At 36.9% G+C, this 17,131-nt stretch overlaps 1 protein-coding gene across 1 annotated transcript in view; it reads left to right on the top strand.

The window, feature by feature from the left end:
* The window catches only part of LOC107569221 (copine-8-like), a 163,318-nt gene that overhangs the window by 138,445 nt on the left and 7,742 nt on the right, over window positions 1-17,131 (top strand). Inside the window, exons 11-14 of the mRNA XM_016255250.1 lie at window positions 563-624; window positions 11,181-11,227; window positions 11,966-12,147; window positions 13,078-13,205. Of these exons, the coding sequence (XP_016110736.1) occupies window positions 563-624; window positions 11,181-11,227; window positions 11,966-12,147; window positions 13,078-13,205 (419 nt within the window). The remainder of the gene's footprint in view (window positions 1-562; window positions 625-11,180; window positions 11,228-11,965; window positions 12,148-13,077; window positions 13,206-17,131) is intronic.

Consider the following 17,131-nt stretch of genomic DNA (forward strand, 5'->3'; position numbering starts at 1 on the left):
CCCCCCAGCCCGAAGCTTCAAAAATGCAATTGTAGTTGCTGTGTAAAAGGCCTTTTTTTGTCATCTATATTGACAAATTTGTATTATCATCATTACATCTTAGTCCAGGTCATAATTTTGTGCACAGTCTACTAGGATGCTTGCAATGCTGAAAATAAAATGCAACATAAGATAAAATGAAAATCTGTTTGATCTCATGAAAGAATGTGCATTGAGCTGATAACAATAGCTAGTTATTGATTTGTTGACTTGTGCTATTGTTGACTTGTCATTTATAAATATTAGAACTACATTTATAGCATAATATAATCCAATTACTTACCGTTCCAGTGGTAGAATACATTTAGTATAAGCACTATACTTTGAATTTTGGTTAGCTTGTAGCTTGACAAGCTGCATTTTCAAAGAAGCTTCCCCAACATATTTATTTTTCTGTCATGTATGCCTGGGGCAGTATTTCCTTACTTCAATTAGAATCAGTTAGAAGATTCGGTGAATCGTTGATATAGTGACATGACAGCACACAGAATCCTCATGGGATTTTCTGGCTTCATGTTTCCAGGTGACACTGCTTTCGTTTCTCGTTGATACTGAAGTCACCTTCTTGGACTTCATCAAAGGCGGGTAAGTGCTCATTTGCAAACACTTCTCTTTCTTTACAATCAGCTTCTGATGTGGAAACGCCAACAGACAACACATGCCTGTGGAAAGCAAAGTGACTTGGTGCATTTAAATTCTCGCATTACCAGTGGTGAGAACACAGCTGTATTTGGCTGTGATCCCAAACCACCCCGAACCCAGGCTGCATTCTCCACAGCAGGTCTCGACAGGTTCTTGAAGTCCGTTTTGAGTGCTCGTGGGTAATTATACTGGCAGTACAGATGACTGACCACATATGAACAAGTTGGACACCATGAGTAATAAAGTACATTCATGGCAGATGATAGATGAGGCTGGGTTGCTAATCTTAGCACAGGTGTTTGCTATGTGTGTGTGCGATTAAATGCGAGGGGTAGACAGGGTGCATCTATGCATGGCAGATTGCACACCCACGTTGAGCGATGCTTTTCATTATGGTGGCAAGAGGGAGGCTGCGGTCACCTCTGCTCGGACACCACACCACCAGACATCTGTTTTAATGGCTACTCCTTCTTTAGTCTGAGATGTTTTGGTGAAAGGTCAGTGAGCTCGAGCTGAATTTGTCCACTCCTGGAGGGTATAGTCTGCATGTTTCTCTCACACTTCCTGTAACATTACTGGAATGTCCAGCTCATCATTTATTGATATAATCCAATTAGAAATTTTAAATCATAGAGTGAATAACCCAGTAGCTAATGGATAATAATGGTTTAAAGGGATTGTTCATCCAACAGTGCAAACTGTGTCATCGTTTGCTCACACCATGTCATTTCAATACTGTGAACTGGTACAATGTTGGTTCACCCATGTGTAGCAATCAAACACAATGCGCTTTTTTGGATTCAGGATTGGATTGGATAATCAGTATATGATATAATTTCAATGATGGGTTTAATTGATGTGCTAAAACATTAGTCACATTTAAATGCAGACCCAAAACTCATCTGTTTAGCTGTGCATTTACTGAATGAGCACTGTGCAATGTCCGATCTGACTGCACTATATTTTATGTATAATCATGTTCTATTCTTAACTGTTTTAAATTAATTTTAAACCTCTTAAATCAATTTTTTTTATAATTTTCAAAGTTTTAAATTCCTTGTTTTATTGTTGTGATTATTTTTATTATTATTATTTCATTTCTTTTATGTAAAGCACTTTGAATTACCATTGTATATGAAATGTGCTATATAAATAAACTTGCCTTGCCTTGCCTTGCCTATAAGAGTGTCAACAAAAAAAGAAAAACCTTTTAATAGGAAGTGAAATCTCAACCTGGTGTTATGACGAAAAACTTACATCTGGGAACTTTTTCGCAAGACGCGGAATACGTACTGCAATGTACGTTTTGTGACATATTCTATGTGAAATATCCACTGGGTGGCGCTAAAAGAGTGTTTATTTTTCCCCCCGGAACAGATGAACATACATACGACTACGGACTAGTCGACTTCAATGCTCTGCCATGACGCTTTAAGCTTGACGTTGACTAGTCGCTGGTCCTATAGAGGGCGCACCAGGATAAGAAATTTTTGAAGGACTTCCACATTTACGGTCCGTTTCCAAACAGTTAAAATGACAAATAAATGCATACACTGAAAGTGCTCCACAAGACATGTGAGATTATATTACTGGATGCTTGAAATTGAACGGGAGAATGGACGTTTTAAACCGCTTATTGTACAGGTAAGTTAATCGCCGTTCTAATCCAATGTGCTGCTGCACTGTAACACACACACACATTACAGACAGTAGCTCGTACATCACGCTCAGATTGCACACACACAGAACCATTCAGCGCGGAAATGTATTGTCAACACTGTTCTGTGATTTCTCAAAAAATAGCTTTGAAACTGAGAAGTTCAAGCATATATTTCTTAATAACTAAGTCCCACAGCTTCACAACTAGTAGAGAGATGCTGCCAGGTAGAATTAATTCAGACACGCAATCGCTCTCACTAATGCACTCATATGACTGTAATCTTTACTGTAGTACTTGATCTGTATCTGATTTAGAACGAGCAGAAAACTGTGAGAAACTTAACGACTCAAAGACAAAAGAACTGATAAAAATGAGCTGTTATAGGAGCAATAGCCATGTGGGCAGCACTGTGTCATATGCCATAGCTGTGCACAAGGTGTTTGTCACAGCTCCAGACTTATTTGTTCATTAATGACGTCATCAGCGACTAGTCGACTTCGACTCGACTTCATCACATAAAAGTCGACTTTAAAAAATCAGAAGTCGTTCAACCCCTAGTTTTATGTGAAATTGCTTTTAGGTGTCACCGCAGTTCTGAAATGTCTGTTGAGTGACGCTTTAAGTCTAATGCTCTGTGACGTTTTAAAATAATGTACCATCTGCACTACACTTAAACCTAGCCGATAGTATGAACAAAAGTGAATATGGCGTAAAAACACAATCGCAAGCATGCTGTATTAGCTCGTTTTTCGATCTCTCATCTTTCAGCTCTTTCATCGTGAGTCATGTTTTTGATGGGATTCGTACCCGGCTGAGCTACCATGCAAGCTTGTTACGTCCGGAAAGCGAAACGTATGGAGCTGTAATCATAACTGTGCATGAAAATGATTACAAGTGTTTGCTGTTTTACCACCTCTAGTTTTAATTTCTGTCAGAAACTGCAGTGATATGTACTTATTACGTATTTACTAGGTTTACTAGGTACGTATTTCGCGTCTTGCAGAAAAGTTTCCAGAGGTACAATTTCGTCATGAGACCAGGTAGGAGAATCTAGTGTAAAGCATATGCGTGAATTTCTTATGATTGTACTTTTTGTATTCATGTTGGTTTTTATGTGGTTTTGTCATTTCTATGTCAAGAAAAGGTTCAATTTAATAACTGTGAAAAAACACTATTGTTTGGCATTACGAAACGTAGTATATGAGCTACTTTTATGATTGTTTTATGTTGCTTCTGGAGCTTTTCAGTCATGGTTTTCAGTCATAGCTGTTTGAAGATTCTTTAAAAATATCACATTTTGCGTTTCATGGACAAAAACAACAACATGTAAGAATAAACAATAGCATAATTATAATTTTTAGCTGAACTATTCCTTTAAGCATATACAGTAAATAGAATGATGTGCACATGCAAATGCACATACAGTACATTAAGTGCACCATTTTTTTGTGTTATTTTTCAGGAGACATCTCCAAAGCAATGTTTCTTGGCAGTAATGGCAGCTGTTTTTCCGTGCATGTCATTGTGTGAATGGCTAAAGTGGAAAGTTGTGTAGGGCTGCAAATGGATTTTGTCGAGAACTCTCTCACATTACGTAATGGCAGCCACATTTTCAGTTTCCCTATTTATGCACATTTTTCCTCTGCTGTGATAAAAGCTTCTCTGCACCTGTTGGCTGTTGCAGTATGAAACACTGTTAGTGTAATTCCGCATGACAGTGTTTGTGCTGTAGCCCACAGCAAAATACTCCAACTAACTGTGAGCACACTTAACAGTTTGGAGCAAAAGTTGGTAGATACTTGCTCAAGAGCAAGATTTAAAGATGGTTAGAGACGATGTAGTTGTAAAAACTATACTAATAATTGTAAAAACAGCTCAGGTTACGTATGTGAGAAGGGAACAAGAAGCTGTGCAATGGTGTTGAAGCTATCGGAATGCTTTTGTGTGAGCCGGTGTCTGAAGCACATGTATATACTCGCCAATGTGATCGGCAGAAGGTAATGACATGGTGACGCAATGTAGTGTGTGGCCAAGGCTAAAAACAGACGCCTGAAATGCACCCCATCAAATTCTAACTGCCAGAAGGAGGCGCACAGGCATAGCCTTGGTGTGGCAATGAGACACAGTGTCTTGTTCCTTTCTCAGGGAACTGGGTTACATACATAACCTGAGACATTCCCTTTCGAAATAGAACTTCGATGCTGTGTCCTGGCATTGACGCTATGGGAACATCAATACCAAAGCACAAACTGGACATAAAAGGTCCTTTCTTGTTTCAGAGACTCGTGAGTGAAAAAAAATAATGTTATTTATAACATTTAATTGACGCTTTTTGACTTGCTATTACTAAATGCGTTACTGTGATAAACAGCTAGTGTTTCTCCCCTTATCTTTTCACTCTTTTCTCCTCTTATCTCTATCATCACCATCTCTGTGTCATCTGCCTTTCTGTGGCATCCCTGAGCAGTGATTGACACTAGTGTGGAGTGCACCTCATTAGGTGTAGGAGATGAAGAGCACGGTGCTCTAGAGAGACAGCCATTATGATGAAGAACAATCCAATCAGTTAATTGGTATTAGGGAGCCCTCAAGGAGAAGAACTCTGCAAGCATCTGCAGTCGCAAATTACAGCTTTGCGTGTAGAGTTATCTCAAAGGACAGCTGTTCTCAGCCATGTTTGGTGGAGGATGTTGCACCCTGGATTGAGCCACACTAACAGCTGTCTTTATACATCATAGGGAGAAGATCCAGAGTTTCATGATTCATTAACAATGTTATGCTGTTGCTTGTTAACTCTGCCCTTATTTGCTTTAATCTGTTGTGGTCTATTGGGATTTCAGCTGGCAGAATGGATTCAGTTTTAATGTCATCAGTGTTCCGTCTGTTAGCTTAACAGCTAATTAGCTCTTATTTGCAACAAAATAAGACTAACCTAACCAGAATATATGATGTGAATGAAAAGCAAAGAGAATGAAAGCCTATTTTGCTTCCATATTTTTGAGCAATACAGGATAATGAATGAGGAAAAAATCTAGGTTGGACTTTTATCCATTTGGAATTAATTGGATCATGAAAAGTAGGCATTCTACTGTATATGATAATGGAGCCAAATGGGAGTTTGCTAAAGTAATTGTCTAAGCAGCTATTTTGTTATTGGCTATTATCCAAAGGAACAAGGGCCTAAGTGATATCAGTTGAGGTAACATACACATTTATTCTTGAATAATGTTGGGATCATATACCGTTCACAATAAGACCAGAATTGTGTATTAGGAAACTAGAGTCAATTTAGATTTCATGCTGACCTTAAAAGTTCAGTGTACAGTTGTTAATTGGGTTAAAACATTTGAATATATGAGAATTCTCCTGTTTAAATTGTTTTTAAATTATTTGCCTAATTTCTGCACAGAAGTTGGTTTAAGTCATAGTTACGATGTCACGCCACATATCTGACTGTAATGATCAGTCCACTGAAGCTGAGTTGAAGATGAACCTAAGTGCAGCTTTATTTACAATGTGGAATCCAGAATCCAAACAATAAACACAGACTTGACATGACTTGACTTGACTATGACTTAAACACTAACCGACAGCAGGATAAATACATTCAATACACGACAAGGAACAATGACAACATGATGGCTACTTATAGCAGACAATGAGGGTCACATGACAAGAACAAACCAATGGGAAACAAGACACATGACTAAGACAACCAATCAGAACATAACACACAGACAAGGGAATCACATGACTAAGGCCTAACTACAAAATAAAAGACATGAAAACAATGAACAAGAAACAAAACCCGAACACCACATTACATTGACGTTTCACACTGTTCATTCCTAAACCCTGGGTTAACGTTATTATTTGCAGATGTATGGTGTCAGCTTCCTTTTATTATATATTGCCAACTGAACTATCAATTTTTTTATAAATGGACTTTTCGGGCGACTATAAAGGAAAGAATCTTCTTCACTCCAATTGATTTATTATTTATTTATAGGGGGATTTATTTAATAAATTTTCCATCACCCTCAAATGCTGAAATGACTGTTTATACAACATGCACTGTTGCTGTGATGATCCAAAACACATATATGAGTCTGTTGCTAAGGATCTGGTTGTAAGGTTCTAACACAACACATCATTTTACACTGTACAAGTTTGGCACTGCAATGTGGGGTTAACACCACACATCCACAAATGGGGTTTCATAACCCCACTTCTAAATTAAAAATGTGAAATGTACCTTTACCCAGGGTGAAGCAGGGTTTAGAATGATGATAACCCAGGGTTAAGCACAGTGTGATAAGCCTTATAGAAGTCTTAAAGCTATAGTAGCAAAAAAAGCCTGTTTAATTCTTAGAGTTAAAGAGAGGATGGTTAAATGTTCATTAAAGAAAATAAATTATGATGCATGTAAGTGGACTTGCATAGGTGGCTTGTAGAATGTATATTGCAGTAAAAAAATGCAGTATTGACTAAATTGCTTCATCCCCTGAAATCCCTTGTCTCCATATGGACAGTGTCCCCTCACCTCCAGTCAACAACATCTGTCGTCTCCCATGCTCATGTCACAAGACATTTCTCCAGCCACCGGCTCATGCATACAGAGCACCTCATCAGCTTTCCAGAGCCCTTGGGAAAAGAACAAAAACTCAACTTTTATTAATCATTCTATCACACCAATAGAAAGCTGTCCCAACGTGATGGCTTTTTGTCGACTTTAATCAATCTCTGCCAGGACTCAACAATAAGAATGTTTTCTTTTGTTTGTTTTTTTTCCTGGCATGATCAGGCCAGATGTCAGACATCTGACAATGTTTTCTGGCCCTATCATAAAATAAAAAAATGGATGTAGTGAGTGACAGAAAATATGTTTTATATAAAATTGTACTGAATTGTAGAAATGAGCAAACTGCTCTGTCACTGTACCGTCTGTGATTGCATGTGTATATCATGGATATATTTTAAATATGCACTATATGAAGTGGCTGATCTCCATAAGACTTTATTTCATTTCCTCTTTCTCACACCAATACCATTCTGCTTTACCCACATTAGAAGCAGGTGTCTTTGGGATTTAGTTAAATAATGAAACTTGATATTCTTGCGGATATTCTCTGAACATCTGAGTCCCATCTGTGGCAGAGACAGCCCTCATCTTCCAACTTTCATTTTCTCAGGCGTTGAGTTTCATACCTGCATTCACTGAAACCGCCCCCATTACAAACACTTAGATTGCAGGTACCATAATAGGTTGCTGCTGCCACAAAGCTCTTTGTAATGAAACTGTCATCCCCTATTGGACGGAATACATGTAGTGCATGACTGTGATCTTTTCCCCTTTAACCGTCTGTTGAATGTTTTTCTCTCTTTGGACTTTTGATTCTGCTATGATCTTTTCCCCTTTAACCGTCTGTTGAATGTTTTTCTCTCTTTGGACTTTTGATTCTGCTATGAATTATGCTATAGTCAGGTACCACTCACATAGCTACAGATTGTTTTTCAGCTTGCTCCGGGAAACAAATTGGGACAGGAAATCCCAGAGGGTTACAGCAGAATGAAAAATGTGGTTATGCGTGAGTAAGCCTGCTGTCTATTTGAGAGAAAACAGAAACATTTGCTGAACTGTTTTGCCAGATCTTTTTGGCAGGTTTTGATGTTTAATTTTGGAGCACTCTGTTGAGAAACTTTGGGGCTCAATCCTTAGTCAGGAGTCCCAAGAGAATTTGTTATACAGCAATTAAGACTGTTCATTCTGTAACTGTTTAACTAGTAATGAATACATATCAATCAAACATTAAAAGCCTGTCACACAGGCTTCATTTAATTTGCCCTCTTCATCAAGGGCTGTTCAATCCTGCTCAGCGAGATCTATCATTATTCAGAACCCTGCTTTAACACACCTGTGTGTAATTTTTAATGAACCCCAAAATCCTCAGGTGTGATTGATTAGAGTTGGATCTAAACTCTGCGGTAATCTAGATCTAGGAATGAGATGGTGTCCCACAGGGCTCAGTGTTAGTGCTTTTACTTTTCTGTTGATACATTAAATCTCTCTGCACTGTCGCCCAGTAGCATGTGTTTTCTTCTTGCTGCTTTGCTGATCACATGCAGGTGTACATTTTTTTTGTCTCCATCTGTTTTTTTCAGAGAACATTACACCCTCTCTGACATATAGACCTTGAGGACTACTCACCTCACGGTCTTAAAAAAATGGCTTCCTTTTCCTTCCAGCCAAAATTTTTCACCCACTGGTGTGTTAAACCATAGAAGTCACCCCAGAAGACCATTTGTGGACAATATTGCAGCAGCTGTCTGTTCAAATCATTCACCATATCATAAGCAAAATCAGGCCCTTTCTGGACCCCATTTCCACTCAGCTCCTTTAATTTTCAGTCATTCCAAAAGTAGACTACTGTCAGATGTCCCCTCAAGTGCACCAAGAATGTAGATGTTCAGTTGTGTGAAACCTCTGGAAATACTGTCATTTTCACCTCTGCTCAAGTGCCCTCACTAGCTGTCAGTTCCTGCCAGAATCAATCAAGATTCTGGCCTGCAATGGTACCAGTGGCCTGAATGATCTTTTGTGAAGCTGTACACATTTGTCCAGTGTTTCCTACAGAATTCTACTTCTGTCAACACTTCTTTATATATGGTATTGGTTGACTAGCCTCAACTGGCTTGGATAACTAGCCTCAAACATTACACATAAAAAAACAACAACAAAAAACTAGAGATGGGCAAGTTGCTATGCTATTGGCTTCTAGTAGGGGTTAATATTTGGTGGCGGATCATGTGAGGTCCACTCCAATTGCTTTGCTTTTGCATGAAATTGGAGCTCAACTTTGTTTAATACTTACTGTATGGTAGAGTCTGTGACATGATGTCATGATCTATGAAATAAAATATTTAGAGAAAATAGTGTTTTTCCATTCAGTTGTTTCCTTTGCTCTGTTGGTATCTGGAGTGTGAGTTTTGATTTACATCTATTCAGAGGTTCTGGGGTGATTAGAGTATATATATATATATATATATAAATGATGAACCTATACACTGCACCTGCAGTTGGTAGTGATGCTTTCACTCTCATTTCTCTAATATAGATTCATAAGCTGAATCATGGACATTAATATGGATATTTGGATTTGTACTAGTTTGTGAACTTTTGAGGCTTTATCAGAGACATGGACATTATTTTTTGAAGATGAATTACAGAATAAATGAATGCATGAATGAATGAATGAAGAATTTAGCCAACCAAAATCCCATGAAAAACAGGAATCATTTATAAATATGAAAATTTTATGCAACAATTAATATGCCTGTATGACACACTCTGTGTGTGATGTATCACAAACATGTTTTCTGAGAGCTGTAAGCATTATACTAACAGATGGTATGACTGGCTCAGTCTCAATTGAATGAGTAATGGTAGGATATCTTTACTCAGCTTCTCATGCTCCTTCTTATCTGTGAAATCACCAGGATATCACTTTCCAATGTCTACATTAGCAGCTACCTTATAAGGCAGCATCCTAACCAATTATGTGCCCTTATGAGTGAATGATTTGATAGCTGATTGTGCCTTTTATTGTTTTAGACCCCATTATTATTGTTTTTCTTATTATAGTATTACCTATTATTGTTTTTGTTGTATGGGGAAAAAAATGAATAGTGAAAAATTCTTCATAATATTTTCTTTCGTGTGAAATATATTGTTAACTTATAAAGACCAGTCATTGGAGAAACACAAATTATCATGCAGAGTACACAGTGTCGGTTGATTCCAATTGGGATTTGATGTTAGCATGGTATTATGCTAACAGTGTGCCTAAAATCTTGTTTTTGTTATATGAAGGTCATATCTCTTTTGGAAACATACTATACTACAGCCAAACTAGTTCCAGCCTGGGTGCTTGATGTTTACATGATCATTTCTTGTTGCGTTATATGGAAATAATGTCGTTTTTTGGTTAGTTTTAGACATGCTGGAATGCTGAATTATCAGGAAATCAGACCATACACATTTGTGCACACACATTTTAAGAGTGTATTTCTGGTTTGGGGATGTGTGTGTATGACTGCAGCTGTAAGCTCGGTAATGAGAGTAGTCTAATGAGAGGAGACAGATCTGTACTTACGGCATTAGTTAGCTTGGCTCAATGTCCCAGCAAACACACACCCATCCCAGCTAAATGTATCCTGCTTAGCTATTCTCCTGGTTCAATGTTAAAAGAACAAATAAGAGAAAAACACATACATAAATAACAATCATTCATTACTGATGCCTTTAATATCCTTGAAAGCACAATATGTTTTACACTCTTGTGAACAAACTTGCAGTCTACTGCTTACATAGGCAGCTACCTTGTAAGGTATCATCCTAAATGATATGGAACCTCAAAGGGAGTGATTTGGAACACCGAAAACTTTCTAAATGGTCAGTCATGCATGCCAAATAGGGCTCCTTGTGTAAGATTCAGTATCACATTAGTGTAATGTTAGCATGTTGCTAAGCTAACAACACAATACTCTAAGCACAAAACATATACAACACAAGCAAATATTGTTCATACTCAAATCTCTTCGACATCAGAACATGACCTTTTACATTATTTTTGTGTTATTTTTATGTTTTTATTGTAGCTTTTACACTTACATTTAAGGTGTACAATTGTATCTCGATTTATCCATTTCCTTATACTCTCCTAAAAGTTTTTTTTTTTATTAATAATGTGCTTTTATTGCACCAGGAGCATCTTAATGTTCACAAGATTGAAGTATGACTGGAATAACCATTACCCTTCTCTGTCTCTTTGTTGTGCAGGACTCAGATTAATTTCACAGTGGCGATTGATTTCACAGCTTCTAACGGTGAGTGCCGTCTCTGTCAGAAGGCTGATGGAATTATTGAAATGTATGCAGATGAGGCATGAAAAAGGGCTAGTAATAGCTGTCCTCTATCATAATCAGTGAGGTTTAATGCGATAAAGAGCTCTGATCTGTGTGATTATACTGAGATGCCTGCCTTTTTACATTCATTTGCAGATTCAAAGGGAATACCACAAAACCAACTCAATTACAGGGCCATCCTGGCAAATCTATTTTTATACATCACTAGCTTTCATAATTTTTTTCTTCTGGATTCGTGATATCAGCCTCTCAGAGTACACAAAGAGCAAAGAGAGGGGAACTTACAATTTTATATTTATATATTTATATATACTACCATATTTTAGGTCCCTTAACTCTACCCCATGCCTAAACATAACTACTACAACAACTACCTTACTACCAATAAGCACTAAACTGTTCAAACCATTGAACAGTTTCATAATGATTTTGAATATATCTTATTGGTCGTAAATAACTGTGAACATTGTTACATTATATTAGTAGTATCCATAGTTATACTGTTAGAATATATTATGCATTGAAATACATCATAAAGCAAGACCATATTTAATGCGTCACATAATGCTATTGTAAGTTATAATGTATTATACTATTCAGTAGTGTAGCCATGAATATGTGCAGTTTCTACTTTAAACGTGGTTGACAATTAAATTAAGTTGCACTAAAAGTACACATTTTCTTCCATATGGTTCCCAGGCAACCCAGCCCAACCCACTTCCCTCCATTACATGAATCCTTATCAGCTCAACACCTACGCCATGGCACTCAAAGCCGTGGGGGAGATCATACAGGACTATGACAGCGACAAGATGTTCCCCGCACTGGGTTTCGGAGCCAAGCTGCCTCCTGATGGGAGAATATCCCATGAGTTTGCCCTGGTAAGCAGTTCTTAAAACACCTGTCCTGCAGAGATAGACATAAGAGATCCAGTTTGTGAGGACACAAGTCTTGGATATCTTTTCCTGAATGTTATATTCGCTTGTGTTGCCTCTAGGCAGAACAATACACAAAGCTTTCAATTTCAGAACTGGTTTTTAGAGATGGGCACTTGACAGATTCCTACATTCTCTAGAAAACTCTATTCTTATATTGCTAGTATTTTTTTCTGAGTCCATAACATCTGTTGTACTTTTTTATTCCCTATTCTCATATTGAAAGAAACAAATTGGAATGACACAAGAGCTGGATGTTGCCTGGTGTTTGTGTTGTAGAGAGAGTGAACTGAAGGCTTTTGTGTTTAAAAATTTACAAATGTTCACCTTGTGAATGAGGAAACTGGCAAAAAAACATCTGTAGCCTTTACGCTGAAAGAGGAACCTGAGCTGGGTCTAGAGACCAGAATATTATAGAGACTAGGGGGTGGGTATTTTTGACTTGGGCTAGAAAGTAACCACTTAGCAGCTACCCTAGCAACTGCAATGTAATGCATAAAAAATCTGAATACCTTAGCAATTATATAACATCACATACCACCCTAGCATCCACCCACAACATTTGCATAGAAGCGCAAAAGAAAAAAAACTAATAACAACTAAAAACAACCACATAGCAATGTTCTGGCAACCACCCAAAACACCCCACCAACCAAATAGCAACGCACTAAAAAACACTTCATAGCAACCACATAACACCGTTGCAACCCTAAAAGTGGAAGCATTTTATTCAAAGAATGTAAACATCTATTTATGTCTCTAAAATGTGGAATTTCCATTGTGAGTTATCACATCTCCACCAGATGTTGAACCATGAGACCCTGTCTGTTTGATTATTTGATTTCACATTAGTTCATTTTTTCTTTGTTCCTACAGAATGGAAACCCTCAGAATCCATATTGCAATGGCATTGATGGAGTCATGGAGGCATATTACCAGAGTCTAAAATCAGTTCAGCTCTACGGTCCTACCAACTTCTCACCTGTCATTAACCATGTAGCTAGGTACGTTCAAAACATTTCATAAACAAAGACATAATGTGCATGCGTACATACATAAGTATGTAGTGCTTTTTTTACAGGCATTCATGTATTACTATTGTGGTAACAAACCTCATTACTTAAAATCATCATGAAGTCTAAATTCGGAAATTATAATTTTTTTATGGAATGCTGCAGTGTTTACTAATTTGCTTAGCCATATTCCTGAAAGAGACTATGGTAAATGGCAATGGTAAGAAAGCAACACATCCTTTAAGACTGCAATCTGACATATTTCATAACACAACAATGCACAAAATCAGGCTTGCGTAGATCAGATAATTGAGCGTAAACACAAAATAAGTGTTTACAATCACATTGTTGCACAGCATTGCAGGCTTTTTTCATAGTCTAATAGTTTAGATAATTCAAGTAATCTAAATGTATGGGTTGTGTACCTTTTCTTATTACTTTACTCTCTAAAATAGTTGGTAACATTTTAGTATAGGGATCAATTCTCACTATTAACTAGTTGCATATTATCATGCCTATTAATAAAATTTTGGCTGTTTATTAGTACTTATAAAGCATTTATTCTACTTGAACATATTCTACATCCCTAATCCTATGCAATACCTGAATTTATAAGCTAGGTAATTAACTATTAATAAACAGCTAATTAGTTGTTTACTGAGGCAAAAGTCGTAGTTATAATGGTTTGTTAATGGCAAGAATTGGACCTTAAAATATAGTTTGACCAAATAGGTTATTCTGTTTGGTAAATCACAGAACTGAGTGGTGAAATATTTTTGCGTATTGACCATAACATTAAATATATTGGTTCTACCTTTTTTATGGACTTTCATGCCTATATATGTCATCTATCTTTTCATGTCAGTGGAAGTTTAGATGCTAATTTGAGCCATTTTGCAACTCAAAGAAGTGACTACTGACTGTAATAAAAATACCCTTGGAAAACCGTGTTCATTTTATTATATTTGGTGAACATTCAAACTTTTTGAGATGGCTAGACAAATTAGTGTAAAGTTGAATGCTCCTTCCATTGCTGAAATGAACCAAAACGGCAACAAACTTGCAATGATTGAGAGTTACAATATTATTCAGCAAACAATTTAGGTTTTGCACATTTTCAGAGGATGACAACAGCTAAACATTCTCACCCAGGTGCAACATCCAAACAAAGTGTGTGACAGTAACACAGAGATAATCAAATACAAAATGGCCTTCGAGGCACAATATATGACCTTTAAATCACTTTAAATGAGCCGTGGAACTAGACTTGCAGAGGTGAGACTATGAGATTTGATCACATGCTGCCCCAAATAAGATCATCCCAGGTCTGTATCGTCCATCAAGTGATGTGAGGAAAAACATTAAATGGCCATCATAAATGTGACACAATGGCCTGAAAATTAGATCTCTATAATACCCACACAGAAAACATATTCAGTATATTCAGAAATTCAAACAGTAGATTTAATTTACTTCATTTAATCAACACGGGAAAAAATTATAACCTAAATATGGTAACATGTAAATTAACTGGTTTTATTTAAATTTAATTTAATTTAATGTTTAAAAAAAATGTTTAGCATTACTGAATCAAACTAAATGCATTGTTGTACCAACAATGTTAATTTCAATCAGGTAAGAGTTAAATTGGGTAAAAAAAAAAATCTCTCGTCCATCAAGTGATGTGAGGAAAAACATTAAATGGCCATCATAAATGTGACACAATGGCCTGAAAATTAGATCTCTATAATACCCACACAGAAAACATATTCAGAAATTCAAACAGTAGATTTAATTTACTTAATTTAATCAACACGGGAAAAAATTATAACCTAAATATGGTAACATGTAAATTAACTGGTTTTATTTAAATTTAATTTAATTTAATGTTTAAAAAAAATGTTTAGCATTACTGAATCAAACTAAATGCATTGTTGTACCAACAATGTTAATTTCAATCAGGTAAGAGTTAAATTGGGTAAAAAAAAAAATCTCTTTAAGGTAAAAAATTGCAGGTGATCACTTTTTGGACTTTTTTATATTTTTATTCTTTGTAATATATTTTTTGATACTTTTCCACCCAGAATCCAGTTGGAAAACTATTTTACACTATTAGAGGTCAGAATAAAATATCTTGAGGACACTTTTTACAGCTTGTGGGGCTGTGAGAACCTGAGTGTCTATATCTCTTTTGTATAAAACATAATAATTAATAAGATCACTGTCGCCCCATGGACTGTTTTGTTTTGTGTTTGTTTTCCTCCCCCACGTACTCCATGTTCTCCCTTTGACCTAGATTCTCCCTCATGTTAATTATGTTTATTCGTTCCAGGTGTTTCTTGTAAGCTTCCTCGTCTAGTTTGTTGTATTTATGCCCTGTGTTTCTCTTTAAGGTAAAAAATTGCAGGTGATCACTTTTTGGACTTTTTATATTTTTATTCTTTGTAATATATTTTTTGATACTTTTCCACCCAGAATCCAGTTGGAAAACTATTTTACACTATTAGAGGTCAGAATAAAATATCTTGAGGACACTTTTAACAGCTTGTGGGGCTGTGAGAACCTGAGTGTCTATATCTCTTTTGTATAAAACATAATAATTAATAAGATCACTGTCGCCCCATGGACTGTTTTGTTTTGTGTTTGTTTTCCTCCCCCACGTACTCCATGTTCTCCCTTTGACCTAGATTCTCCCTCATGTTAATTATGTTTATTCGTTCCAGGTGTTTCTTGTAAGCTTCCTCGTCTAGTTTGTTGTATTTATGCCCTGTGTTTTCCTTTGTCCAGCATCTAGTGTTAAACGTCTACTACGAGCGCTATGTGTGTGTTCCCTGTTAGTTTGGTTAATTAAAGACTTACATGGTTCTGGATCTCCTTCGTCTCCTCATTCCTACACAGCAGCAGCACCGTGACAATTACATTAAAATCCATAACTTCATAGAAATATGTATAAAGTGTAGTTCCAGGAGTGATTTCTAGTGGCATGCATACATTATCAACTTATGGAGTGCATCTCAGGGACTGATCTACTGTGGTGGCATGGGGTGGCAACAACTACCACCCTAAGAAAAAGTGTTGCCACCCCATCTTCCACACCAGAATTATCCCAGTATTAGGGCTGTCACGATATTAGATTTTTCACACCTCGGTTATTGTGGCCAAAAGAATTCACAATATCGATATATTGCGATATCTGTAGAAACCTTGGGGAATCAGCCAAATTAATTTTTACTTTGTTTATTTAGTTTTTCTTTTTACCCAGTGAGCATAAGGATACTGATAAACACAGGCCACATGCATTTTCACTTCTTCTCCTTCAGGTCACAGCTGACCTGAGACTCTGGCTTTCTCTGTCTCCCTATGAAATAACAAGAGAGAAAATACTGTCAAGTTCAACAGTAGGATGTATATGTATATGTATAAATATTACCATCAAAACTGATACTTTAACCTGTTAACTTGCATACCCGCATTTTTATCTCTTTAACCTATAGTTGCGCCGGCGCCAATGAAGTCATGCAGTTAATGCGCTTCTAATTCAGTTTTAATGTGCGTGTAGAACGGCCGCAGATGAGGCATTAAAGGGGTCATATGATGCTTTTTTAAAGATCATTATTTTGTGTATTTGGTGTAACAGAATATGTTGACATGCTTTAATGTTCAAAAAACACATTCTTTTTCAAATACTGTACATTATTGTAGGTCCTCTATGCCCCGCCTCTCTCAAACGCTTCGTTTTCTACAAAGTCCCTCCTTCCGACAAGCGCAGTCTGCTCTGATTGGCCAGCTGACCCAGTGCATTGTGATTGGCCGAACACCGCAAGCACTCGTCGGAAATGTAACGCCCCTTACCATAATCACGAGCTTCATCTTTCAAAATAAATGTAAAGACAGAGCCTGAAAGGGGAACAGAGTCT

The sequence above is a fragment of the Sinocyclocheilus grahami genome, unplaced genomic scaffold (assembly GCF_001515645.1).
Source record: "Sinocyclocheilus grahami isolate Dianchi unplaced genomic scaffold, SAMN03320097.WGS_v1.1 scaffold1324.1, whole genome shotgun sequence".
NCBI classification, from domain to species: Eukaryota; Metazoa; Chordata; class Actinopteri; order Cypriniformes; family Cyprinidae; genus Sinocyclocheilus; species Sinocyclocheilus grahami.